The sequence below is a fragment of the Lepidochelys olivacea genome (assembly GCF_965140295.1).
Source record: "Lepidochelys olivacea isolate rLepOli2 genome assembly, chromosome: 7".
In the NCBI taxonomy this organism is placed as follows: Eukaryota; Metazoa; Chordata; order Testudines; family Cheloniidae; genus Lepidochelys; species Lepidochelys olivacea.
Window position 1 is genome coordinate 48,251,846 of NC_140417.1, and position 27,472 is coordinate 48,279,317.

At 55.2% G+C, this 27,472-nt stretch overlaps 1 protein-coding gene across 3 annotated transcripts in view; it reads left to right on the top strand.

The window, feature by feature from the left end:
- Nucleotides 1-27,472, top strand: part of CACNA2D2 (calcium voltage-gated channel auxiliary subunit alpha2delta 2) — a 598,918-nt gene that overhangs the window by 521,354 nt on the left and 50,092 nt on the right. For all 3 annotated transcript variants that reach the window (XM_084635197.1, XM_084635195.1, XM_084635196.1), the window contains exons 13-17: nt 1,764-1,842; nt 5,660-5,709; nt 18,078-18,167; nt 18,747-18,818; nt 26,340-26,414. In XM_084635197.1, coding sequence (XP_084491323.1) covers nt 1,764-1,842; nt 5,660-5,709; nt 18,078-18,167; nt 18,747-18,818; nt 26,340-26,414 — 366 coding nt within the window. The remainder of the gene's footprint in view (nt 1-1,763; nt 1,843-5,659; nt 5,710-18,077; nt 18,168-18,746; nt 18,819-26,339; nt 26,415-27,472) is intronic.

Below are 27,472 nucleotides of genomic sequence, written 5' to 3' on the forward strand. Positions count from 1 at the left end.
ACAGTGCCGAGCAGAGCAGGACAATGACCTCCTGTGTCTTACATGCGACACTCCTGTTAATACACCCCAGAATGATATTAGCTCTTTTTGCAACTGTGTCACATTGTTGACTCATATTCAGTTTGATCCACTCTAACCCCCAGATCCTTTTCAGCAGCACAGTCACCTAGTTAGTCCCCATTTTGTAGCTGTGCATTTGATTTTTTTTCTTCCACGTGCCGTATGTTGCACTTGTCTCTACTGAATTTCATCTTGTTGATTTCAGACCAATTCTTCAATTTGTCAAGGTCATTTTGAATTCTAATCCTGTTCTCCAAAGTGCTGCCAACCCATGGCAGCTTGGTGTCCCTTGTATATTTTGTAAGCACACTCTCCACTCCATCATCCAAGTCATTAATGAAAATATTGAATTGTAATGGACCCAAGACTGACCCCTACAGGACCCTACTATATACATCCTCCCAGTCTGACAGCAAATCATTGATAACTACACTTTGAGTACGGTCTTTCAGCAAGTTTTGCACCCACCTTATAATAATTTAATCTAGACTCAGATAGAGTGTTGCTTGCTGGGAGCTGTAGTCTACAGCTGCTGCTTGGCTCAAAGAAGTGTCTAGATCAGGTGGAAGTCAAACATTTTCCTACCCCCACCCGTGCGTTTACTGTAAAGGCAAGAGTAATAAGTGTCTTGATAGTCACAGTGCTAAGCTGATTCGATCGGGGTGCTTCGAGGGGTTCACAGAAAATACTGGACCTTAAAGACTGAGGATCTATGGGGAGCGAGATTTTCTTCACTTTAGATTGTAATAACATTTTCAAAGCCTCACAACCCACCTGAGCAAAGCAATGCCTAACTGACTGATTGAAAGTCAATGGGACTCAGGCTCCTAAATTAGTTAGGCATAGCAACACAGAGCAAAACAGTGCCTAAATGCCTTTCCCAGGCTGGCCCTAAGTCCAGGGTGCACACAGGGAGTGAACCAGACCACAGACAGGATCAGTGGAAGATCCATCAGTGGAATGGTGGGTGGACGTCAGAGGCAGCATGTTCTAGTGGGGAGGGGCACAAGACTGAGACTCGGGAGAGCTGGGCACTCTGCCCAGCTCAATCACTGCCTGTCTATGCTGTGTGCTATTGGGCAAGTCACTTCACGTCTCTGGCTCCTTGTCCCTGTCTTGCCTTTTCAGTTGTATGAGACTGTCTCTCGCTGTGTTTGTACAGGGAGGCTCTGGTTTCAAGTGGGGGCCTTAGGAGAAGAAGAAGAACTTGGGAGCTTCTGTCTCCCAGTCCCATGCTCCGTCCACTAGACCACACTGCTGTGCTCATCGATTCCTAGAGTTTGAGGGCAGAAGGGGCCATCGGATCGTCCAGGCTGGCCTCCTGCAGGCCAGAGAACCATACCCAGTTGCCCCTGTGCCAAGCCCGCTAACCTGGGTTTGGCTAACGCCAAGGCAGCCAAGCTGGATTTGAAGACACCAATGGATGAAGGCTTCCCTTGGAGCTCGTTCCAGTGCTTGGTCACCTTCACTGTGAAACATTTTTGCCTTGTTTCTAGTTTCAGATTGTCTGGCTTCAGCTTGCAGCCCTGGGCTCCTGCACTGCAGTGCCCCAAGCCCAGCCAGGCCAGCTAGCTCAGTGAGGGCCTTCAGCCTGAGCGGGTACACGGCCCAGCTCTTGTGGCATTGTGCTCTAGTGCTGAGACATCCTGGGGCGTAGTGCAGTTAGTCTGTCCCCCGTTACTAACCTGCCCCCCTTCCCCCAGGTGCGAGTGTTCACCTTCTCGGTGGGGCAGCACAACTACGACGTGACCCCCCTGCAGTGGATGGCTTGTGCCAACAAAGGTAAGTAGGATGGCGCTCGGGGGGAATAGCCAGCACGCCATGAACAGTGGGGTAAGGCGGGGAGGGGGGCAGCTCCCACCGGCCGGGCTCTCAGCGGCGTGGGCCGGACTCTGCTGTGGGGAAGCTCACCCCGCTCGATGGTTGGATGGCATTGCCCACCACAGACAGATCTAACCTCCGAGGTACAGGGCTGCGGCTTTGCTGCTACATTGTTTAACTGGAGGGTCCAGCTGATGTCTTGCTCCTCATGCTCTGGCATTTTGGGGTCGGGGGCCCAGCGCGGAGCCAGGGTTCCAGGCTCGGCACTCTGTGACTCACAGTGCAATTCACAAGACTCTCCAAATAGTCTCTGCCTGTTATCCAGAGCTTCTCAGAGCCCCGCAACACAACAAACCTAACCCAAGAGTGCCATCTGCTGGCTGATTGGGAGCCTGCAGGGAAAGCGCAGGGGAGTCACCCTTCGCAGACAGAAGGCGTCTGTGCTTTCCATCCACACAAGCAAAGCGCCCCCTCCTGGTCTGACTTTCCTCAGTGGCCGAGGTGGAGAGAGGATACAAAGTCACCCTGGGAGCCAGTGCTGTGTGCTGCTTACCGCCCCAGCCTCTCCTTCGAAGCTGGACTGCACAGAAAACAGTGCACCCCAGCACCTAGCCAGGCTCACCCCAGCAGAGGGGCCAAGGACCAGGCTGAGGTGCCCTCGCCCTCGGGCAGTTCTGTTGCACTGAGTGGCAGACGAGGTGTATGGGAAGTTTGCTCTGCCTTTGCTGTCTGGATAGAGGGCTCCAGGGCGGCCAGGCAGGCACCGTTTGCCGGCATGTAGTTGCCTGTAAAGGGAGAGGCAGCCATCCCTGTGTCGGTTCTGTGCCCACTGGGGACCCCGTCTGCCAGGGGAGCCGGATGGCATGTGCAGGACCCCCACACATAGGGGAGGGGGAACTGCTTGTGGGGGTCACTGCCACGAGTGCAGACTAGGGGGCATGGAGCAGATTATGGGGAGGGCCTCACCCTGTAGCAGAGCTGCCCAGGAGTGGGGTTGGGGGGCGGGGTTCCATGAGCAAAGGAGCCAACTGGGCTCCAAGGAGCAGTGAGCCTCCCCCTGGGAGCTGACTCAGGACCAGGGATAAGCTGAGGCAGCTAGTCCCCCCCCTCTCCCCACACTGCTTGGAGAGGCCTGACATGGGGCTCTGCCCACTCGGCCTGGCCCAGCGCTCTCCCCTCCTGCCTTCAGCCTGCCTCCTTTCCTGCCTGAAGAACGTGTCTGCCATGCCAAGCTCTCTCCCTACGGCCTGCTCTGTGGGGGAGCTGTGAGGAGCCTTCACTCTGTACTCACACCACCGCTCACTGAGCCCACTGCATATCGCTTCCCCGGGCTTCTTCAGCAGCCTCCTGGCTCCATTCTCTGCCAGGGACTCTCCCTCCCCACCTCTCCATTCCTGCGAGTCTCTCTCCCTCCTCTCTACCTGCTGCCACCCGTCTCTGCCTCTTCCCTAGCCAGCACTGCTTCTGGCTCTCCTTTGTCCCTGGCCAGGGATCTCCCCCTCACCTGGCTGTATCAGTCGCAGGCACCCACCAAGCCCCGGGCTAGTTAATTCAGCTATCGTCTCGGTGCCCTTCGCAGTCCCAGCACGTCTAGGAATTCATGCACCATGCGCCTACAGTGTCTGTTCCTCACCCCTCTTAGCTCTACTTGAGTCTCAGTTACCACGCTGCAGCCCCACAGCGGGTAATGCTCGTTATGGCTTATCAACTCCCTTCCATGTCTCGCTCATGGGGACCCGGGGCTGTCCAGCGGTTACAGCAATGGACTCTTGGGGTGCGGTCCCGGTTCTGCGTCTCACTCAGCATACGAGTGCCAAGGTTTTGGAAGGTGACCCGTGATTTGGGAGCCTGATTTTCAGTGGATGCAGAGAACCCACTCTCTGCAAATCGACCTCTTTCAGGGGATTCACGCTGGGCCCCGGCGCCAGGGGAGCACATGCTCTCGGCTGCTGGAGTGTTACTAGGGAAAGCTGCCGGCCTGCTTAGCTGGGCTAATGGTTGGCCTCACAGCTGGGCTGTGGAGATAAGAGAGCTGTGGAGTGGATGGGAGGGGTGGCTACCAGGGAGGCTTAGGAGCAGGAGCCTTCAGCCAGAGACTGGTGAGATGCTGCCCAAGAAACCGGATCCTCTCAAAGAGCAGCCCCCAGGGTGACTCTGACGGGTTCAGACAGGGTCTCTGGGTTCCCGTGCCAAACCTAGCAAGAGGTTTTACTAAGGCCTTGAACTGGCAAGCCATGCTTTGAAGAGACCAGCAATGTACACCCCTTACCTAGGGCGACTGGCCTCCTGATCCATGGGACTCGAACACTCTGCAAGGGAATAGGATCACTAGTGACCTGGCAAGAGGGCAGAGGCTGTAGCAAAAAATCAACAGGCAGGCTAGATCAGGGGTCTCAAACACGCGGCCCACGGGCTGCATGCGGCCCGCGGAGCTATTTTCTGCAGCCTGCCGTAGGCGCCAATTCCCCCCACTCTGCCCCTCACCCCACACCCGACCACACTGCCTCCCTGCTCCTCCGCCTACCTCCCAGCGCTCAGGACTTTCCAGGAAGGAGAGGGAGGAGCGGGGAGCTGCACGCTCAGGGGAGGAGGCGGAGAAGAGGCAGGGCTGGGATTTTGGAAAGGGGTTGGAATAGGGGCAAGGAGGGGGCGGAGTTGGGGCAAGGACTTTGGGGAAGGGGTGGAGTGGGAGCAGGGGCAGAGGCGGGGGCTTTTGTATGTTTGTATGAAAAGGTGTCAGTGGTGCGGCCCTCAGGCCAATGTATTAGGCCTCATGTGACCCTCGTAGTGATTTGAGTTTGAGATCCCTGGGCTAGATAGTGATCACTCCAGCAATGGAGGGGAAACTGAGGCAGAATTGCTATGTCACTTGGTTTTGCCACAAGGGGGCGTTGAAGATCAAAAGTGACCACTGACAGGCTTCCCAAATCACTGGTCTGTTTTAAAGCTGATTGATGCCTCATTATCATTTTATGTGGGGGAGGGGCACTTTACAAACTGCCTCCTGAATTCCCAGGGCTTTGTGTGGCATGGTGTGAATGCTCTGTAGACTGACAACTGCAGCAGAGCCTGGGCTCAGGTTCTTCCACATGGGCCTGATCCTACAGCTCATTCGGACCTGCATCCCCCATGCTATTCCAGCCCTGCTGTCCCCCTCTTCCTCCCCTCCAGCTCTGCCCATACCCTTCAATCCCAACCCACAGCCCCCTGCTATCCCTGCCCTGGGCTCCCCTCCATGCCCACAGCCCTGCCAGTACCTCTGAATCCCAACCCACAGCTCCTCCACCCCCACTGTCCCAGCCCTGGGCTCCCACCCATAAGTTCTGCCCATCTCCATCACTCCTGACCCACAGCCCCCTGCTCTGCCAGCCCTGGGCTCCACCCACCCCCAGCTTTGTGCTTACCCTTTGCTCCTGCCCTGTAGGATTCATTTCTTGTTCTGGTCCTTACAGCTCCTGTCCTTCTGGTTTTTTCACAGCCCCATCTGTTTGTTTGCCTGTAGAATCCCATCCTGGTTTCAATCCAAAGAGAGCGACTGGGTATCCTGCTCCCCCGTCCATTGCTGGCTCCTTCTTCCCACCCAGGGCCCGTTGTCTCCAGGGCCTGGGGCTCTAGCTCAGGGATCCCTGCAGGTGGTACCCGTGGGACTTTGGGATCACATCCTCGTGGCTCTGAGGCTGTGAGGAGGAAGGGCATTGGGGAAAGGGCGAATGGGGAGGTACCAGGCTATGTGCAATGGGCATGTTTCTACAGCTCCCTGCTTTGTTTCTCTGCATAGGTTACTACTTCGAAATTCCCTCCATTGGGGCCATCCGAATCAACACACAGGTAAGGAGCCACACCTGGCCCCCAGCACACATACACCTAGAGGTCCACTGGCAGGAAGGTCAGATGATCCCTCTAGTCTGACCTCCTGCATGATGCAAGCTAGAGAACTGGCTCCTGGGGTTCCTGCATCGGACCCAGTGGCTTGGGCTCTGAGAGAGACACCCAGTGCTGGGGTAGGACTCCAGCTGATGGAGGAGAAGCCAATCCAAAGGGGAGTTAACGGCCCTTATGCTTACACACAGGCACCTCTTTCCACGTTGTCCTTAGCTGGCATCATCTCCCAGCCACTGGATTGTCTGCCAGCAAGCCCGGTAATGTTGCCACTGGACGGGGCTGGCTGGGCCTGTGCTAGATTTTCTCCCCTGGAATCCCCCACTGCTGCCCCAGCCCCAGTAAGGGCCCTGGTGCACACTGTCTGCCAGCATTGTTGCCACCCTGCTGGCTAGCATGGCACCGAGCACAGGGGTAGAATGCTGCTGGCGACTCCTCTACCCCAGAGCATGCCACAGGACCTGCAGTGGTGGTAGATCAAGTGGGGAATGCTAGTGCAGACACGGCCTTCGCAGCTGAAGGTTTTACCCCTGTTCCTGCAGCGGGGCTTGAACACCTCTCTGGTACACGGGCAGCACCGCCTCAGAAGTATGGGGACAGAAGTGCAGGTGCTGGCAGGGACTTCCCTCTGCCCAGGACTGGGGCCAAAGGGAGTCAGATCAAAGGGCCAAAGCTGGCTCTGATCCGAGTGGACTTCACTGGGAGAAATGTCTCCTCTCTCACCCCCTGCCTCAAGAACAGCTCATCCATCACTGGCGATTTTTAAATCCAGATTGGCTGTGTTTTATAGAACCTCACCGCTACCCCTTGGACTCTGCACTGGTACAGTAGGAATTATTCTGGGGAAGTTCGCTGGCCGGGGTTATCTAGTCTGATCTTCTGTGTGATCACAGTGCCCCATTCTGGCCTTGGGATCAATTAAATTTGCAAGCTGCAAACCCTGCCTGGCCATTCCACCCTGTTCTGCAGATGCCTCTCAGTCCCCACCAGCAGCCCACTCACCCTGCTGTCCCAGCCTTGAATGTTTCCTGAGGCCAAACCTCCAAGCGCCCTGAATTACTGAGTACACATTGCAGACAGACATCTATGGGGTGCCCAGCTGGGGCCTCCAGACCCATTTCAGTGTGACCTGAGTCCACGTTGGGAAAGGAGAGCAGAAACTAGGTACCCGTCACAGAGCCTGATGAGCTGCATTATTGAAATGAATGGCCCTCTTCTTGGACCCGTTTTTCCCTTCCCTCCTTAAGTGGCTAGTTATTAAACTTCATGCTTTAATCCACACGGAGCAGAGCGAGCGGCGCCATCTGGTCTGTCAGGCTGTTCAAGGTGACAGGCGGCAAGTGAGAGCTGGGGACGAGTTATTAGCACCTGGCAAATGGCACTGCTGGGCTGGGCTAGTGGCCTTCCATTCACAGCCCAGCCAGGCCTTCCAGCCAGACAATTGCAAAACAACACAGCAAAAGAGGGAGGGGGAAAATGAATGGGAGAGTGAGTGAGCTTAAGCTGGTTGCACAAGGTTGTCCATGGGACGCTGGGGGCTGGCCTGTCCCCTAGCCTCGCTGAACGGCTGGGGAAGTTCTGCTCTTCCCCTGGTTCTCCTTCTCCTCATCTCTGGGGGCAGTTCTCTGCTCCCTTTGCCTTTCCTTGGTTTCTCTGCAGCTGTCATGTTGGATACTCAAAGGGAAACCAGCAAGAATGGGGAGAAAATAAAGTCCTGGTGTCCCCACCCCTTGCCCCCATCCTGGGGTAGGGTCTGAGTGTCCTGTCATTCCCCCCCTGCCATCCCATCCTGGGGTAGGGTCCGGGTGTCATGTGCCCCCCAGTCCCATCCTGGGGGAGGGTCCAGGTGCCATGTGCTCCCCACACCCTGGTCCCATGACTCTGGTGTAGGGTGTAGGTATTGCCCATCCTGTAGAGATGGAGCATGGGACAGATGGGGAGCCCTGTATGGGTACGGAGCAGTCCAGTGGGGGATGCGTGCTGTATGCAGAGCACAGGCTCCTCTGGGGAACAGATAAGTGAGATGCAATTTGCCAGCCCCCGGTGGGACATCAGGGAGAGTGAATAGTCCCATAAGGCCAGGCCTGTGAGAGAGAGCAGTTCCATGGCAGGCAGGAGAGGAGGGGCTCCAGGCCCTTCCCCTCTCTGGGCCAGTGGAATTACCCCTCTCTGGAGACTGCTGCTTACAGACTGGTTTAACCCTGCACTGGACAAAGAGCTGTCAGTCACATCCCAGACCCCAACCTTCATCCAGCCCTGTCTAATGCAGGAGACACATGGTAGCAGCAGCAATGAAATCTGCAGCCCCTGGGCTGGAGGTACCCTGGCAGACTGTACGGCTGTGTAGCTCCTGTGGATCCAGACGGCTGGGTGGCAGCATGTGTAGTGCCTCCCCCCATCAGCAGAGCCTTATCCCTGGGGAAGAGAGCCAGGCGTTTTGACAGGAGGCTCCCCGCTGGCGGCTCACTCGATGTTGGGAGGGTGGCATGCATCAGGGCATGCATCGCCCCCGGATGGCTGAGAACAACCTGCAAGATGTTTTCTTCATTAGCTCATCTGCTGCATTCCTGCCCCCTCCCGTCGACAGATGAGCCAGCTTTGATCTGGCTCTTGGATGGGCCAAGACAGTTAAAAAGCCAGCGAGATGGATAACCCCCAGAGGCTTTTCCCCTCCCTGCTAATAAATGTGTTGTGAGCACTCTGAAGGGGCAGTCGGCATCTCCTTTCCAAGGCTCCCACCTGAGAGAGACTGTCCGAAAACTGCTGTGAACTTCCCAGGGGTCCGGTTAGAAAGCTGAATCCCAAACAGTCACCAGCCTTAAGGCTAGAGAAAACAACCAGCTGGCTCCTTCTACGCTCCAATCCTCAGCATGTCAGCAGCGGGATCCAGATGAAAGGAAGAGAAGAACCTGTTGCCTCATCACTAGAAGCCAGATGTTGGCACGTCCCACAAGATACTTCTGGAGAGAGGGGAGCGCTCTGAGCCAGGCTATACTGAACCCTCCGTGGCTATACTGAACCTTTCCAGCCTCACCCAGTGACAAGCAGCTTTTTGTCTTTGCTGCTTTGTCACCTTTCGTGGGGTTCGGCTTTGTGTCCCCATCTCATTGCCAGGAAGTGTCAAGTTTCTTGGTGGAGGCATTGGGATCTTTCTGCAAAGTTTCCTGCATGTGCTCACTAGTTTCAAGTCCATGGCCCTCTCAAACCACCTGTTTGGATATGACCCTCTTCACAGGGTTCAGAGGGTCCCCTTGGGAACCAGAAGCCAGAGGAGCCTTCAGGTTTGAGAAGTTCTAAAGTAGCACTGCTTATTGTTAAGGTTGCCCAGTACTTCCCATTATAAGACCCTGTTTTCAGTTACTTTAGAAATTTGGCAGACTTTAACTGTTCGGGCTGAAATTTTCCATGTCATGTGGCTGCCTCAGCCTGATTTCAGCTGTCAGCCAAAATGGTTTAACCATTTCCAAGAACGAGATTAGGGGGAAAAATACATTGTTTTGCCCATGTGAAAAAAAGAATCTTGCAGCAGTTTCACTGAGAAGTTCGCACACCTTTGGGCTTTGGAGCGAGGGCTTGGAATTTGACTGATGGATCATCCTTGTGTCCGGGATGTTCCCATGAAAAAACATTTGGCCTTTGAAAAATCTCATTTTGCACATGCTCAGTAGAGAGCTGATAGAGTTCGCAGCTAAATTCTCCAAAGTTTTTGTCGGCACTGACCATGCTCCAGGACTTTCCCTGCAATTGCTCCGCCCAGCTGCCATGGGCCTTTGTGGTGCCAGGCACCAGATCTGGGTTGGTGTATTTTCCTGGGAGCGTACGGGAGTACAGGGAGACAGCTGTATGCACAGGGACTGAGCCTGATCTTTCTTAGCCCCGGTGTAAATCAGGAGGAACTGCGCTGAAGGCCATGAGATAAAACCAGTGTGAAGAGAGATGAGATTCACACTGTGTGCAGATGCAAGTGGGGAAAGGGGGGGCTGCTGAGTGTGTGTATGTGAGTTTAAACATTGAGACCCATCTTTACTCTCAAGAGCGTGCGTCTGCTTCCGTGTGTCGTATGAGAGGCTTTGGGTACATCTACACAGCAATCAGAGGTGTGATTGCAGCTTGAGTGGGCAGACGTGCACTAGCTTTGATCTAGCTGGCACAATCTAGCTGGCAGGAACGTGAATACATGCCCAGGGTTCCAGGGGGCTCGTAGAGCCCACGCCACTGCTCGTGTTAGCTGTGCTGTCTTTAATCTAGCTAGCACAGGTTTGCCCACCTGAGCTGCAATCACGCCTGCGACTGCAATGTAGACATGCCCCCTGTCTGTCTGTGTGCTGGGTAAATCTGGACTCGGTGCCTGTGCAAGGGCACATGAGCCACCCAGCACGGGGAGCTGTGGGGCAGTGCAGCTAGTTCCAGCTACAACAGGAGCCAGCACTGGTGAAGTGTCCACCCAGCAAGGAGCAACTGCTGCAGCTCACCGGGAGCTCTGCACAGGGACTGACAGACGCGCTCCCCCTCGCCGTGGCAGGAGGGGGCTGAGTCTAGGGACAAGAAAAAGGGAAATTGCCGGGGGACCAACCTGCTGGGTTCCCGCTGTGCCAGTTGCTGTGCTGCCCTCTCCTAGATGGTGGTGTCCATGCCCCAGTGCACGGAGCCGTGGACAGAAACTGGGCCTTTCTGTGCCCAGTGTATTGCACACACATGCTCTGCAGAAGCCCCTGGCAGGCAGAGGGGAACTCCTGCTCCAACACCCTTTAAAAGCCGGCATAAAGCTCTCCCAGAAGTACTGGCTACTGTGGAAGGGGGGAGGCGTGGCCCCACCTCCTCCGCACCCCTTTTGGGAGCTATACTTGCTCTCAGGCACTGCAGTTGCAGCAGATTCCTGCAGAGGACACTCAGGAGATGGGGGCCCCTTGCTCCTTCCCAACCCCACCTTGCTGCCTAGTGCAGGGGCTGGCTGCAGCCCAAGAAAGGGAGGGAAGCATGGCCACAGGAGCCCCCCTGGCACCAGACCCATCCTGCCAGCGCGGTACTGGAGGCACAGAGCCAGGGAAGGGGGGGAGCATGTCCCCTCCACTTGGCATCATACCTGGTGTGAGGACTGGGAGTCTGACCCCACACCCCCTTTGTGCACCTCTGCTTTGTTAGCACTTCCTCGCGCACCAGGTCACAGCCTTGCCCTCACAGAGCCCAAAGCAGGGGGTTACGCTCAGGGAATGTTGCATGGTGCTGTCGTGGTCCTAAGTGACACGTGGTCAGTTTGAAAATCCTGGGACATATCCTGAGCTGGTGCTGCTGAGGACCTGGCCCGAGACGTAAAGGTGCAAGCGACAAAATCTCTCTCTTGGGTGTTGCCAACTCTCTGTTTCTGTGTTTGACACTGGTGCGGCCACTGCTGGAGTCCGGTGTCCAGTTCTGGGGCCCACCATCCAAGGAGGATGTTGATACAGTGGAGTGGGGTCAGAGAAGAGCCACAGGAATGAGTAAAGGACTAGAGAATCTGCCTTTTAGCGATAGACTCATGGGGCCCTGCCACTGGCATAAGCTTCTCAGCCCAGGTAGACAGACTCCAGCCCCGCTAGCATGCATTACTAAAAATAGCAGTAATGTCACAGCTTGGGGTCTCCAGCCCACCTGACCCTTCCTGGGGAACAAATATTTGCTAATGGGCTCTTCAGGCTAGCAGACAAAGGTCTAATGCAATCCAATGGCTGGAAGATGAAGCTAGCCAAATTCAGATTGGCAATAAGGTGTAAATTTTTAACAGTGAGAGCAATTGACCTTTGGAACGATTTTCCAAGCATCTTGGTGGATTCTCTGTCACCAGCAACTGTTAAATCAAGATTTTGATTTTTTTTTTTTTTAAGGTCTGCACTAGTTTGAAAGGAGTTATTGTGGGGCAGGTCTCTGGCCTTTGCTATACAGGATGCCGGACTAGATTATCACAGTGGTTCCTTCTGGCCTTGGAATCTGTGGATTACAAGCCTTGCAGATTTGATGATTTCCTTCACCTCCTAGCTCCTGGAGTCAGGTGATTTTATTGGAATCTCCACTTGAAAACACGGCCCCTAATAGCTCAGAAACCAGAAAACAACTAAAAAGACTCCAACCAGCAATGCAGAGCTACAGTGCACTAATTTCTCAGAGACATCCATTCTCGCAATTGTATCCCTTTGAAATTAAGTGTAAAACAAGATCAGAACCACCCTAACATAAAGCTCACCGCTGTCTTGAATCTGAGCTCAGACAGCCCCCGAGTCTGTTGCCTTTCTCCTGAAAAGTCAAACTCCATCCGAGTAATGGCTCTGAGAGGGGTGGCTGGGGCGGTTGTGTAGTCTTTTGTGTCCTACGTTCTTAGTGCCTGGGGTGAAGCAGAGTAGGCTGGTTGGAACAGAGGGTAGTAAAGTGAAGCTGCTGTGCTAGTGACAGATGTCATGTTACTGAGCTCATTGGCGCCTGCTGCTCCCCCCATTCAGAAAGCTAAATTGCCAGTGTGTTCATCTGGACGTGCTCCGAACGACTGTTTGTCTGATCCAGCCACGGGCCTGATCCTGCAGTCCTCCCTCAGGCAAACCTTCCCATTGGAATTGAGAGTTTTGCTGAGGATATGATGAGCCAGGCACCATTTTGCTGGGCAACCAGTCCTGTCCTCCAGCGTCGTCTGTGGTTATCACCTCCCTCACTACACCTCCGCGGCCCATCGTGCGGTGGGACTGCACCCTCTCCAGTACTGGTTGGGCCAGAGAGAGACTGTTGAGCCCACCAGGGCTCTGGGTCGGCTCTTTGCGCTCCACCCATTGAGGCTCCTGCTTTTAAGATCCAGAGGTTGTTCGTTCAGTTCCTGCTCCCACCCAGGGGTGCAGAGTAACATGAACATCATACATAACTGGCGTTCATGCAGCCAAGACATTTCTCAGGGCTCTGCCGGCACAGTCTGGAGAATTGCTGAGCTGGTGCCTGAGCCATTCTCAGCCCCATCCCAGCTGACCCATGGTACTCCTGGCCATCCAGAACCATTCAGCCTACCACACGGCAGAGACTCCTCCACAATCACTCGGAAGGGCTTGGCCAGCATCTCGCCATGCTGGGTCCCTCCATATGGTGAATGGCTGGACTTCCCCATCACGTCTGTCTCCCCTGCTGACGTTCCCACTGGGCTCTGTTTGGGTCACTACCAAGTTCTTGACCAGTGGTCACTCGGGATCTTGGATGGGGCTGCATCTTGCAGCCCTGCAGTTTGCCAGAGGGCCCCCCATGTTTGGTGCAGCTATAGGTTTTCTTAGGGGGCCCATAGGGCAGTGTGAGCAGGGTGGGAAGCAGGGGGTGGATGTTCGGGAAGAAGTGGCTCCTTGTCCCTACCTCTTTCCTGTCGTGCCATTCACAGAAGGGTTTGGTGGTTTGTCCCATATCCCCCAGGCTGGCCTAGAGGAAAATGAGGGAGTCCCAGATGTGGCTGGGCTCCTAGTAAGGAGAAGGTGAGATGGGCCCAAGGCCTGCAGTATAGCTGGCTATTGAACGGTATGCTTCCATGGTGCCGCATTGCATCAGGGCCTGTGGTGATGTCATGCCACTTCCTAATGCTGCCTCCCAGGGCGAGGACGCACCCCATGATGCAGTCGCTGTGCGAAGGTGTGCCAACAAACACAAAAGGGAGACAGCCTGAGGGGACAGAGACCCCTGAGCCCTCGGTGCTGCCTGGAACCCTCCCTTTCTCTGGCATAGCTCCCCAGCACTCCTCAGAGCATTTGGCCTGCAGTGAATGTTTCTGACTTAGACTGGAACATGGGACTATCCCTCCCAGCCAGGGCCCAGTACGGCCCGGGCACTGCAGCAGAGGGGGCATCTCTTGCATGGCCGCACTTCGTGCTGGAATTTGCCGTTCGCTTTGAATTCTTTCCATGTGGCTGACAGCGCTTGCTTCCCTCTTCTCCATTCTTTGCCTCCACTTTCTCCTGCCGCCTCCTTCGCCAGCCAGCGATCATCTGCAGGGTACCCATGGGCACCTGTCTGGCCAGATCCCTCCTCCCAGTCCCCCGTGGCTGTGTCACTGTCCCCACTGTGCCAGCGAGGAAAGGCACGGGGCGAAGCGTCTTACAGGGTGTCTGCGGCAGAGCTGAGAACCTTTCTCGCTGTGTGTCTGCACTGCAAGCGCAGGCTGGGATTGCCGCTCATGTCGACAGACCTGAGCTAGCCCGAATCTTGCTTTGCTTGGGTACTGGAGCACTGAAACCACGGCAACACAGGCACCATTGCAGGCTGCACAAGCCCGCCTGGAACCCTGGGGAATCACTCAGGCTTCTGCACCCCAGCTCGCTCGGTACGTCTACGCGATCTGCAGCCGGGCCCCGCGGGTGCCCTTAGCACTCTTGTTTCCAGCTGGTTGGCACGGGTGCAGAGCCGTGTGCTCATGGTGAGTGGGGTGTACCCACAGCAGTAAGGGCCTGGAGGTCGGTTTCTTTCAGAATTCACCTCCCATGCTCTAATTTTAAACAGCTCCGCAGGGTTGCCGCCAGACGGCTGTGCCTTTGCTGTCCTGTGGGAGCTCAGGCCTGCTCGGAGCAGGGCTCAATTACCTGGTGCTTCAGCTGAGTGGAAAGAAAGGATGGCCCAGTGGTCAGAGCGCTGGCAGGAGACCAGGGTTCGAATCCCTGCTCTGTCCCGTGCAATGCTGAGCCTCAGGTTGAGGATACCAGCCCTACCCTGCTGAACAGGGGTGGGATAAATACATTAAAGAGTGTCAGGTGCCCGGATATGATGGGGGCCATGTAAGCAGCTTAGATAGATAGGGCCCATCTACAGTAGTTCTCCCATGGGGCTAAACGGTGAGCGTGGATACAGCTTTAATGGCATTCCTGGTGTTCTCCTAGGATCTATGCTTTCTCTTTCTGGCTGCATGGCTCGCTCCTGCTCCATGCCTTCTCCTTGCTTCTCTCTCTTGTCATCCAGAAAGAATACAGCCCCCTCAGGGCCCAGGCTCCAGCCTGCTGCTCTCTCCATGGCAACCTGCAGGGGCAGGTAATCTATTTGGGGAGAAGGGAGGGCTGATGGGCAGCGCTGCCCCCAGTGCACTTGGGCAGGTGGCCGAGAGCACAGAGCCTCCAGTCTGTCCCCATTCCTTCCCCCTACTCTGGTACTCAGGGAGACACTGGTAGCACATTTGCAGGTTTAGAAAGGATTAGGGGGAGGGGTAGCTCAGTGGTTTGAGCATTGGCCTGCTAAACCCAGGGTTGTGAGTTCAATCCTTGAGGGGGCCATTTAGGGATCTGGGGCAAAAATTGGGGATTGGTCCTGCTTTGAGCAAGGGGTTGGATTAGATGACCTCCTGAGGTCCCTTCCAACCCTGATATTCTATGACTCACAGGTGCGGTTCACATCACTCCTGATGCTTTCCTCATCACCCTCCTTCTGCTGTGGTCTGCAGAGGTGGTGGGGCTCAGCTGCTTAAATCCTTCCTTAGTCAGTAGGACGAAAAGCTACTCCCCTGTGGGAGCCACCTCGGGCCTGGTTGTGCTCTCTGTCCCAGCAGTATAGAGCAGGAGTGTTGCCATGGGGGTAGTACAGGGTGAATGAGTGAGAGGGGAGGTGGGCACTACTACCTCGCTCTTTCCATTAGCACATTTCAAAGTGCTGTACAAAGGGAGGGCAGTGCCATGATCCTCATTGTATAGATGGGGAAACTGTGGCACAGAGTGAGGCTATGAGTTGCCCAATGTCAACCAGCATGGCAGAGCTAGCAATAGCACCCAGGTCTCCTAAATGCCAACCCAGTGCTCTATCCACTAGGCCACGCTGCCTCCCAGAAGCAGGGGCAGGAGACTTCCCCCACAAACATACCCCATGCTGCATGCTGAGTCCTGGGTGTTCAAAAGGGGCTAGTGATTTGGGGGGCTCAATTTGAGACCCTTCAAAGGGGCCTCGGTGTCAGAGAGTGGGGAGCACCCGTTGACTGGAAATCCTGCCCTTTAAGGAGTCTCAAGTTGGGACCCAAAACTGGCCTTAACCTGTGTGCCTGAGTCAATGCTGAATGCCTGTCAATGCTGCCATCAGTGTCAGGTGTTGCAGTGGGGGAAGGGGGGAATGAGTTGGTGAGGGAAGTTCTCTGTTGGCGGGGGCAGAAGGAAGGACCCTGCAGTAACGCAGAGCCTGTACATGCCCAGAGAAAGGTGGGTGTCATGGTGGTAGTAGAAGAGACAGAGAAAGAATTGTCCAGTGCCAGTCCCTCCCCCATCTGCCCACACGTGCGCAGTCTAGCTCCGAGGGGATTTCTTGACCTTCAGCTCAACAGCATCACTTGAAGGCAGTGTCATCTAGTGGTTAGAGCAGGGTTGCAGGACTCGGGGGTCCTGTTCCCGACTCTGCCCTTGACTCTCTGTGTGCCTTGGGGATGTCATCGCTTCTCTCTGAGCCTCAGTTTCCCCATCTGTACAGTTGGGGCAGTCACAAGGCTTCACTGATGGGTGTAACCTCGGGTGGGAAAGCCCTTACGGAGCACCCAGTGAATGACAGTCATGTGGTGCGATAAATGAAGGGGGCGAGGGGGAGCTCCCTTTTATGCACACCCAGCCAGCCAGTTAGCGAAAAGGCCCTCTTGGTGGCTGTTCTCTGCTTGCTTTAACAGAGTCCCCCAGGTTAATAGAGTCCCCCAGGTAAAGGAAAGGGAGTGGGCACCTGACCAAAAGCATCAATGGGATGGCTAGAATTTTTTAAAAATGGGAAAAAAGCTTTCCCTTTGTCTCTCGGTTGTTCTCTTTTGGCTGAAGAGACAGGGGCAGCAGGAATACTGTGTAAAGTTTAAACCAGGTATGAAAAATTATCTTCCGTACCTAGAAGGATTCACTGGGACAGGGAATGTTTAGATAGATGTGATCAGGTTTATTTCTTTATTTTGGCTTGTGGATTTCCTCTGTGCTAAGCTCAGGTATTTTTGTTTTCTTTTGTAATGTTAAGCTGGACCCCGGGAACCATTCCTAGTGTTTAACCCCTTTTCAGTTGCTTTATAAGATCTAGCAATTGCCTGATTTTCCAGATGTGTTTCCTTTCTTCTTTTTTTAATAAAATTTACCTTTTTTAAAAACCTGATTGGTTTGTGTCTTAAAAGGTCTGTGCATATGTTTTTCAATTAGCTGGTGGCAACAGCCGGGTTTCCCTTTTGTTTGTTTTCTTTCTCGGCTTCCCCAAGGGAGGGGTGGACAAGCTGAGGGGCCACAGGGAAAACTTCCCAAGTGAGTTTTTCCAGGATTTGCAAGAGGCAGTTTTTCACTTGGGTGATGACAGCGTTTACCAAGCCAAGGTCAGAGAAAAGCTGTAACTTTGGGAGTTTAATACAAGCCTGGAGTGGCAAGTATTAATTTTTAGAATCCTTGCGGGCCCCCACCTTCTGCACTCGAAGTGCCAGATTGGGGGATCAGCCTTGACATGTGGCCAGTGGGTCTGGTGATGTGATCAGGCCTTGGAGAGGCCTGGAGCGAGAAGGCACTGCAGGAGGTTGGCAGATGCCTGCAGATGCAGCAGGGAGGAAGGAGGCTCCCACCCCCAGGGCAGAAGGGCCCAGCTGGGGACTCTAAAAAGACAAACAGGTCTTGGGAGGAGAGGGGCTGGGCCCTGTGGGAAAGTGGGGCAGAGGAGACTTTATGTTTGAGTTTATTTTATGGCAATAAACCAGCCCTCAAGGAGGGGCATTGTTACTGGGCACAAATCTCTATGGAGCTACTGAGTGAAGGGGAAACTGAGGTAGGGTACTGCAGAAGCCACCCCTGGCAGCAAGGGGGAGCTTGAGAGGCAGCCGACCATGTTGCAGGGTTGCTATATCAGCCTTTAAAGGGGAAGTACTGGTGTGGCAGCTTTCATCCCGCCCAGCCCTAGATGAGACAAAGACCCAGCCGCACCCAGATCAGCCGGGCAGGCACCGTTGCATGCTATGGGGTTGCATGGAGCCCCCAGCTACGAGTCCCTCTGGCTGATGTTGGCCATTTCCAACAGGAGAGCCAGAATGGGAGTAGGCACCGTGGGATTGAGGGGCAGCTGAGGGGCCGGGTTGGTGGGAATGGAGCAGAGCCCACAGCCCACTGAGGATGGGACCAGGGCTAAGAAACTGAAAGCAGGAAGGCCCACATCTCTCCTAGGGCCAGGAGTAGCCAGGGATGTGGGGGAGCAAAGGTGGAGGGATCTCCCTGGCCTGGGCTCTGTCACATACCCCGCATATGAGCCGGTGTTTCTCCTCTCACTGCTCCCAGCGGGGCTGGGGCTGCGTGTGCCCATCTCTGATGGGCCAGGGGGGGTTCCCGTCTCTGTCTCATGGCTGGCCTCTCTCCTTGTGTCTGCAGGAGTACCTGGATGTGCTGGGAAGACCCATGGTCCTGGCAGGGAACAAAGCAAAACAGGTTCAGTGGACCAATGTCTATCAAGATGCTCTGGTAAGCAAGACAGAAGCGAGCCCTTTCCCCACCGCGCCCACCTGTGCTTTTACTCCCCCAGCTGCTGGAGCAGCTGCTTGCTCGGTGCTGCTCCATGGACATTTAGCTTCGGTTTCCAATTAGCAGGGGGTTATGATAATGCTTTAGGCTCTTCAGTCAGAGAGCTGGGAGCTGCTAGCTCCCATCAGGGACTGGGTAGCCTGGCTACATGTGGACAGTCCTGGCAATTACCCCCCGCGGGACGCAGAACCCTCAGGGTAGATTTACAGCCGCTCTGCTGGTGCCAAAAGGAAACCACATGGCGACCCCCCTTCAGAACTTCACGGTGGGAGGGAAGCATGTCAAGCCAGACACAGGTAGCAGATCCTTGTCGACACAGTGGACCCCCAGGGCTCGGTACTGCAGCTCACCAGCTCCGTTCTGTGGCCTCTGTCCCAGCCTGGGATAAATGCCCAGATTTCCCCAGTCATGCAATGGACCCAGGCCAGCAGTGGCGCAGAGCCTGCGAAGGAGCTGTCAGACCGGAGCAGACATGTCCGAGAGCTTGCTTGACTGGTTGCCTTTCCTTTCTCTGTCCAGGGCCTGGGCTTGATGGTGACTGGCACCCTGCCAGTGTTTAACCTCACGGAGGATGGCGGCAGCAACAGAAAGGTATGAAATGTTACCGTCCTCTCTCCAGCTCTAGGGGCCCGTACACCCCTGTAAACTAAGAGAAAGTGCAGGGGTATCCGTGGGGTCACACTGGGGCCAAGCCAGTGGGAGTGGAGAATCAAGTCATGCCTGTGTGTGTGTGTGTGTGGTGGGGAGAAAGACAAAACACAACCTAGCATTACTGTGCATAGTGTGTGTCAATTCAAACTGCATCCCAAACAGGGACGGGGGGGACCAGGAACCAGCGGGAGAGGAGGAAGGGTTTGTCTTCCAATGAGACTAGGAAGTGGAGAGCTACAGGGAGGCTGGCTCAGCCGGCAGCAGCTGCAGAGGCCGTGGCCCTTGTAGCCGCAGGTGAGAGATGGCATGGAGAGAGGCAGAGAGCACAGGGACAAGAGGAGCGGATGGGAGATTGGGGCATTTGGAACTGGCTGGGGCGAGTCCCTGCTGGGTTTTAAAGAGGAAGATGATAGCTCAGAGCTCAATCACAAATGAATCTGGCCAGAAAACTAGCAGGAGAGATGGGTACGTGTTGGACTCGGTACCTTGTTTGCTGTCCATTTTCTGTTCCCTGCCCATCTTCTTGTGCTGGAGACAATCGCTGGAGTCACTGGCTGGGCAGGGAGGGACAATCTATGCAGGGATTCTCTCAGGCGTGCCACCTTTTGCTGCAAGCTCAGGCTTTCTCCCAAGCTAAGCAGACTTGCGTGGATCAGTATTGGGATGGAAGACGTCACAGAACAACACTTGGTGCTGCAGGAGGTGGTGATGAGTAAGGCTACGATTTTGTCATGGATATTTCTAGTGAAAGTCATGGACAGGACATGGGCGATGAACAAAAAATCACGGAAGCCATGACCTGTCACTGACTTTTACTAAAAACATCTCTGACAAAATGGGGAGAGAGAAGGGTCCAGCATCCTGCCCCTGCGGTGGCTGAGAGCTGCGGGAGGACCCCTGCCAGCAGCCACTAAGCAGCTCCAGGGTCCCACTGCCGCCGGTGGCTGGGAGCTGCAGGGGAACCCCTGCCAGTGGCAGCAGCTGGGCAGCTCAGGAGTCGCCACCAACGGCAGCGGCCAGGTAGTTGCGGGGGGTCCCGCCAGAGGGTCACCTGTCGCCTGTGGAGGCTGGTCAGCTGCGGGGCCCCCAATGTCATGAAGGTCACTGGAAGTCTTGGATTCCGTGACTTCTGTGACCTCCATGACATAATCTTAGCCTTAGCGATGCGTGCTCAGCAGGTGGTGTTCTCCCTGTCCCAGCCTTGAACCGGCTGGCAAAGATCCCCCTCCCCCTTGCATAAGATGGAAAATCAAGTTCTTGACGATTTAAAAATGCCTTGCTGCTTTGTGAAATGGAAGGGCTGTTTGCCCTGGTCTTTCGCCAAATTCCTAGCCTGCCTCCCTGTTTTACCAGCTCCCACGGGATGTGATATTCTTCCCTTCCCTCCACAAACTGTTCTATAGCACTGCTGTGCCCTGCTGAACAGCTGCTGCTTTCCACCCCGGCAGGGGCTGTGTGTCTAGAGCTGGATCCCTTTTTATCCCGTCCGTAAGAGGGGCAAGTGCGAAAGGCTCCACCAATTACCGTTGGTAAAACACTTTGTGATACTGGGACCAAAGCATCTGTGTCAGTGGATAGCGTCATCACGGGAGATGGGATGCCGCCAATTCCACGATCTCCCCACTGCTCAGGCTGTGTTGGCACGAGGACGTGCGTATGTGAGAGGCAGGGAGAGGCGAGGAGGAATCGCTCAGATGTTTCTGGTGATGGCGAAGCTCTAGAAGAAGCACAGTTGAGCCGTGGGGTCACCGCCCCCCCCCAAAGCTGGAGGGTATCAGTGCAGCCTGGATGTCAGGAAATCAGTGGAAGTTAGAAGCCTAAATACCTTTGTGGATCTGGGTCTAAATTCTGGTTATTTGGCCTTTCCCTGCCTGCTGGGTTAAATGAAGGATGATTTTTGCTTGTGGCTGTAGAGTGCCACTGAGCGGTACCATAGCCGGCTGGGTTAGCCGGTCCTCTGCAGTCGCTAGCCCCTCCTGGTTGCTAATGCTAGAGTTTGCCAGGGAGCTTTCCATCCGGCTGCCTACATCCATACCCAACATGCCACTACATGTCCAGACTGTACCGTAGGGCTGCACAGGCTGCTACCTAGCAGGGAAGCTACCTCGGGACCCCTGCCCTCCCCTTGCAATCACATCCCTGGGGGAGCAGCATGGAGCAGAAAAGAACTTCATGTGTTTGTAGCTTCTTTGCATGCAAGGTGGCAGCTGGTGCCAAGGAGGCAGAGCCAGCACCATGTGACCAGGGACACACCCTCCCACCCCTGCGTGCCAGTACTCACTGGTGCGCCATAGGTAAGGCTAAGATTTTATCACAGATATTTGTAGTAAAAGGGTCAGGTCATGGGCAATAACCAAAAATTTGCAGAAGCCCATGACCTGTCCCTGACTTTTACTAAAAATATCCCTGAGAAAATGGGGAGAAAGGAGGCTCCAGCACCTACCGCAGTTGGGAGCTCCAGGGTCCTCCCCCACCCGCCACGATTGGGAAGCTGCGAGGGTCCCCTTGCTGCCCATGGTTGTTGGGAGCTTCAGGGCCCCTCTATGGACAGTGACTGGGTAGCTGTGGGGCCCCTCCACCGCCCGCGGTGCCTCAGAGCTCCGGGAGGGGTCCCCGCCGCCCATGGTGGCAGAGTGGTCCGGGGTCTCCCTGCCACCCACAATGGCTGGGAGCTCTTGGGGGGGTGGCATCTAGATAACTGCAGGCTTCCCCCTGCCACCCGCAGCAGCTGAGAGCTGTGGGATCCCCTCTCAGAAGCTGGGAGCTGCAGGGTCCCCCCGTGGCCTGGCAGCTGGGAGCTCCAGGGGGGGTGCATGTGGCAGCTGGGAGTTACAAGGGGGTCCTGCTGCCAGCAGCACTTGAGAGCTGCTCAGGAAAATGTCACAGAGGTCTCTGGAAGTCACGTAGCCTTAGCCATAGGTCATAGCTTGAGAACGGCAACTATGTGACCTGTAAGGGCCTGATCCTGCCAAATTTGCATTGATTTCCATGGAAGCAGGATCTCTGAGGCTGCGTCGGAGGAAGTGCAGGACAGGAGAGACTCATCTCAGTGTCTGATGTGTTGGATTTGGTCTCTCGTTTGCTCTCTGTCAGTTTTCTCTTTCCTGCCCATCTTCCTGCCCTCCAGACAAGAACCAGCATCACTGAGGCTAACGCTCTGCATTCTATCCTTGACCTCCGACCTTTCCTAGCCCTCTCCTCCCAGAACCCCCTGACTCTTCTGCCACCCACCCCATCCACCTCCTCTTCCCTGGGTCTCTCCAATGGTTTTGTTTCATGTTATTATTATTATTATTACAGTTTATTTATTCTCCTGGTCAGTTTTTTTGCTTCCAGGCAAAAACAAAAAACCCTTTAGATACTGAAACAAAAGAGCACCTCTGCTCCGGGGGGCATCAGCCACAAAGACGAGCCAAGGGGGGTAAGGTTGGGAGCTTGGGCCTGGTTTAACTTCCATTGCAATTCCCTGGGAACAGAACCAGAGCCATGAGGATTCGGATAACATGAGCTGGATCAACCCACCCGAAAAGGCAGGGCTGGGACAGCTGAGATGCTGCATTCACCCCAGCAGCTATGGATGTCCTGAGGGGGGTTGCTGGGGTTAGGGGGAAGGAGGGATGTAGAGAGATGGAGCAGTGGCTCCTGTTTCTCTGTGGAGCTTGTTTGCAGATCAGGGAGACAGGGCAGGTGAGGAAAGCAGTGGTGGGGGTTAGTGAACCAATGTATGGCTCTGTATGCCAAATGGAGCTCTTCCCCCAGCCTCCTTCCCACTGGGCTTTCTTGCCAGTTCTTGTAGTTTCCCGGGTTGATACAATATTAAAGGACAAAAGTTGTGCAGCTAGACCCAGCTTGTGCCAACCCATAGGGGGTTGAGGGAGCCACGTGTGCCATGGTGGCTATTTGTGCTGGAAACCAAAGCACAGGCTGGAGTCCCAGCTGTGGCATGTGACGTGGCCCTGGCATGCTGCGTAGGGATCCGTTGCTGGGACAGCAGCCCATGGTCCTTCAGGAGATGCTCACGACCCTTTCCAGGGATGCTGCATCACCGGATGTAGCCAACGGTAGGCGCTGGCGAGGGGGGAGCATCGCCAGGAGGGGCTCAGCCACAGCAGTGGTGAAGGAAGGGTGGGAAGGGAGAGCGGAGCTGGAGCACACCCCTTGCCTCTCCCCTAACAGGAATCCACCACTCCCACTGGGGCTGGCAGGACAACTCCTGCGCTCAGGTGACTGGCATCTCTAGGCTGGCTGCTCTAGCATCATCCTCTCCCACCTGCATCCACCCCGTGCACTAGCAGAGCGCGAGTCTGGGCCTGTCCCTGCTGCTGTGCGCTCTCGAGCGGTCGTGGCCCAGACCACAGGGCCTGGCTTCAGATCCAAACTTCCCCCAGCTCTGGGGGTGTGAGCAGAACCAGGATTTTAAACTGCCCCATTCTTGGGAAAGGAGCCAGCTGCCAAGGTCTGGATCCAGATCTGAAGTTTCTGATAGTTTGGTTCCAGATTTTGGGCCCACCTCTACGCAGGACATGCCCATTCCCTTCTCCACCCTCACACATCCTGCCCTTCCTGCCCTGGAGGAAAGCCCCAGGTGCCCAGAGATTTGCTCCAGCGTAACAAAGAGCAGGCCACCAGCTGCAGGGGAGTCGGATGCTGCCTGACAAGGGAGCTGGTAGGGGTGAATTCTGGGCAGCTCCCAGAGGCAGCCGGGGCAGGTGGATAAAACACAAAGCAACGAGCAAATGCGACACGTAGCCCTTGCTAACCAGATCCCCGGCAATAATGCCCTAATTCAACCACCCGCCTCAACTCACTGCTCCGCACTGGCTCAGCCTCCTCTCCCCCAGTGTCATGCTCCCCTCCTTGTACTGCTCTGGATTGATCACTGCAGCGGTATTATGTGTTCGTAAGCAGCCAGCAATCTGTTTCCCAACTGAGTAAGCAACAAGGCCAGAGACCAAGCCTCTGTCCCCTGAGGAGCTGGGCTAGTGCCTGCTGAAGCAGCCTGTCCTGTCCCACATCAAGTGGGATAGCAGCTGTGGGCATTGGTGTCTCATCAAGGGGAGCAGCAGCAGGGCAGGATGTGTGAGGGTGGAGAAGGGAATGGGCATGTCCTGCGTAGAGGTGGGCCCAAAATCTGGAACCAAACTATCAGAAACTTCAGATCTGGATCCAGACCTTGGCAGCTGGCTCCTTTCCCAAGAATGGGGCAATTTAAAATCCTGGTTCTGCTCACACCCCCAGAGCTGGGGGAAGTTTGGATCTGAAGCCAGACTTTTTGGCTCAGACCCATGTCCATACTGAGCTGAAACAGAGGCCTGGGGCTGGATTGTGGGACCCAGAGTCACCTCTAATCCTGATACACAATGGAGGAAGCATGGTCTGGCCGTCAGGGCACTAGCCTAGGACTTGGAAAACCTGGGTTAAGTCCCTGCTCTGCCACAGACTGCCTGTACGACCTTGGGCATGTCCCTTAGCCTCTCTGTGCCTCAATTTCCCAGCTGTACAGTGGGGATAACAGCCCTGCCGCATAGGATGTTGTGAGGAGAACTGCATTGAAGATGGCGAGATGCTGAGACACTACCTCAGTAAATGCCTTTGATAGATAAAATTGAGTCTTCGCCTTTGTCAAGCAGGTCCTCATGTAGCAAAATGGCTGAGACTCTTACCTACCAACCCCCCACACCCATGGTCATTTGGGGAACAATTAGGACCCAGGGGAGCAAATCCACCCTCAGGTCGAGTTGCTTTTTATGGCTGTGATCGTAGCCTGAGGAGGTTATAATTTGCTGTTCAGGTCTCACAGGTAATAAGAAGAGAACAGTGCAGAGAGCAGCAGTCAGGGCTTGCAAAACTCCATTACTGTTCTGGGGAGACCTCAGGCAGGGGGAATGCGCAGAACCAATGCTAAAGAGCTAGACGTTAAATGCTAAGACAGCCCTTGACAGCCTGAGCACTTTGCTCTTAATTAAGTGACCTGTCTTAACTTTACCCAGGGCAGCTCGGAGTCTAGCAGGCAGCCTTACAAACCAATTCTGGCTTCTTCTAATGGTCTCCTTACTAAGCCCCTCCCTCTCGTCAGCTGTTCCCTGGCACTGAACTCACGTTCATAGGATAGTCCCGTTGCTGTGATTTTTCCCTGTGCATCCTGTCCTGGCTTTGTGGTTAGTTTGGTGGCCCCAAGTCCCAGAGAGCATCACTGTTTGCTGGTCTCTCAGTTAAGACTCTGTGGCATTTTCCATAAGGCTGGGGTTATGGATCCTCCAAGGTACATTTAGGTGCCTAACTCCCGATGGGAGTTTGACGCCTAAGTGTCTTTGAAGAGTTGAGCCATTCTGTCTTCATTTCAGTGAGTACATTCAGCCTGTTTCACACGCCTCCTGCTGTTGAACTATGGTAATCTTCTTTTCCTGCTTGTAGTGTTGCTGTGTTGCCTTTGTACTTATTGGGGTTACTCTGTACCCCAAGCCCCAAGGGTGCCAGTAGTGTATTGTGTCTTGGAGGCAAGTACAGCAGCTAGGTCTTGTAGGTGCTAGCCATGATGAGCCATTTCCTGTTTGGGTCCCTGGGGCAGTTCCGATGCCTGGGGTGCTCTCTCCAATCCAGTCTCTGTTCAAGCAAATAAGCATCTGTGGGTTTCCAAGCCAGGCTCAGTTAGTGTCTCTCACTGGGGCCCCTTTGCACTGGCTCCCAGCCCAACCGCTGCTGCTCCCCCATAAATCCCACCCAGAGCTGCACCCAGCTGTGGTGTCCAGCCGTCACAGTCTGTTCCACCCGCAGCTTTGGCCACAGTTCTGGGGCGTCTCTCCAGCTCCCTGCGGCCCCCGCTCTCCATGCGGCCCCCACTCCCAAACAGAGCCCTGGGCACTTCCTGGTTCAGGATCTTTCCCTTACCTGGCCAGGGAAAGAGGGCTGGTGAGAATTGTAGTCCACTGCTTTGCAGATCCATTACACTATATAATAGTTGCTAAATTCCACCCCCGAGCTGGCTGCATTTCAGTATTGGGGGTGGGGGGAGTTGGTAACATGTCGAGTCTGTAAAGTACTTTGGGATGAAGGTGCCTAGAGATGCACAGCTGTGAGAGAGAAACAAGCCACATCTCCAGGGTGAGTGGATAATAACATTTGTATTAGTCATTCACTGCTCCCCTGACAGAGCCCTGGTATCAGAGAGGCCTCAAATGTACTTGGAGGAGTTAAGCAAAAAGCTGTCGGGGGAACAGGCCCATGAGCATCAGCCTCTCCCATGGCTATCCCCTTGGCACGGAGATTTGAGTGTGAAGTTTCTGCTTTGACCTGCAGAAGGCCCTTCAAATCCAAGTGTCTGTGTGTGAGTGTGTGTGTGTGTGCACTTAGTGTTTGCACCCACTAAGGGAGTCGAATGGCACCTGTGCTCCCACCCACATGGGATGCCCACAGCTCTGTCCTCAATCCTGGTGCTGACGCCACTTTGTCTGCTTCTTGCAGAACCAGCTCATCCTGGGCGTGATGGGAATCGACGTGGCTCTCAATGACATCAAGAAGCTGACGCCGCGCTACAACGTGCGTGGGGAAGCGGGCCCCACTCAGAGGGGTCCCTCGCATGCCACCTCGCAGGCCATCCCCGGGGCCATGGCAGGAGAGAGGGGAAACAGGGGCTTCTTTGCTCTGCCCTTGGCCATGAGGGGAGGGGAACGTGAGGCATAGAATGAGCAAGGCGCTGAGCAGCACCAGTCTCCCTCGGTCCTTTCTGCATCGCTTTCCTGCACCAGTCCCTGTAGCAACCCCTGCAGGAGGGACACTACGTGAAACAGTCTCGGACAGGCACTAAAGGGTACCAGCCACATCTCCAGCTGGAGTACGCTAGAGGAGCTACAGGGACGTGACTTGATCCAGCAGAGGATCTGACCCCACATGTCACACCCTGCTGAGAAAGAGCACAGCTGGGTTATACAGACCCTGCTGCCTGGCAGGGAAGCAGCAGCCTGGCTTCTGAGGGTCAGAACTCGAGGCATGTCCCTGCTCTGTCAGATCTCCTGCCTGGCTGGATTGAGAACACTTTGCCCTGTCGCTCCTGTGCATGTGTGGGTGGGACGGTCCGATCCAACCTCTGAATAGCCATCGTCCCCTGGGATCCAGGGATCCTGTCACCAGTGCCGGGGCAGGGTTTCTCTACCGAGCCAGACAGCGAGGAGTCCCTGGGCAAGGGGCGTATCAAACGTTCAGGCGGGAGGGCTCAGACAAACAGGATCATCAGCTCGGTGAGATGCCGGAGATGGCAGAGGAAGGGAGTATCAGACCGCTCCGTGCCCGGTTGCTGAGGCACCTCGATTCAGCCTGGCGTTTCACTGCGACTCCCCAGGCAGAGACGTCTCAGCAGACGAAGCCAAGTGTCAGGGAAAAAGAAGGTTCCCTCAGCCCGGGGGGGAGGACCTCAGTTGAGGTTCTGGGCCTCCCAGAATAGACTCCAGCCCCCTACAGAATGAGAATCTGGGCTGCATTTCCTTGTCCATCAAGGAGAGGTGATGGGTTCCATCCCTGGAAGGATGCGAAGCAGAGCCAGGTTTCTCTGGACCTTGGAGGAGGCAGGGGAGTCTGGGGTGGGCCCTGCAGGAGGCAGG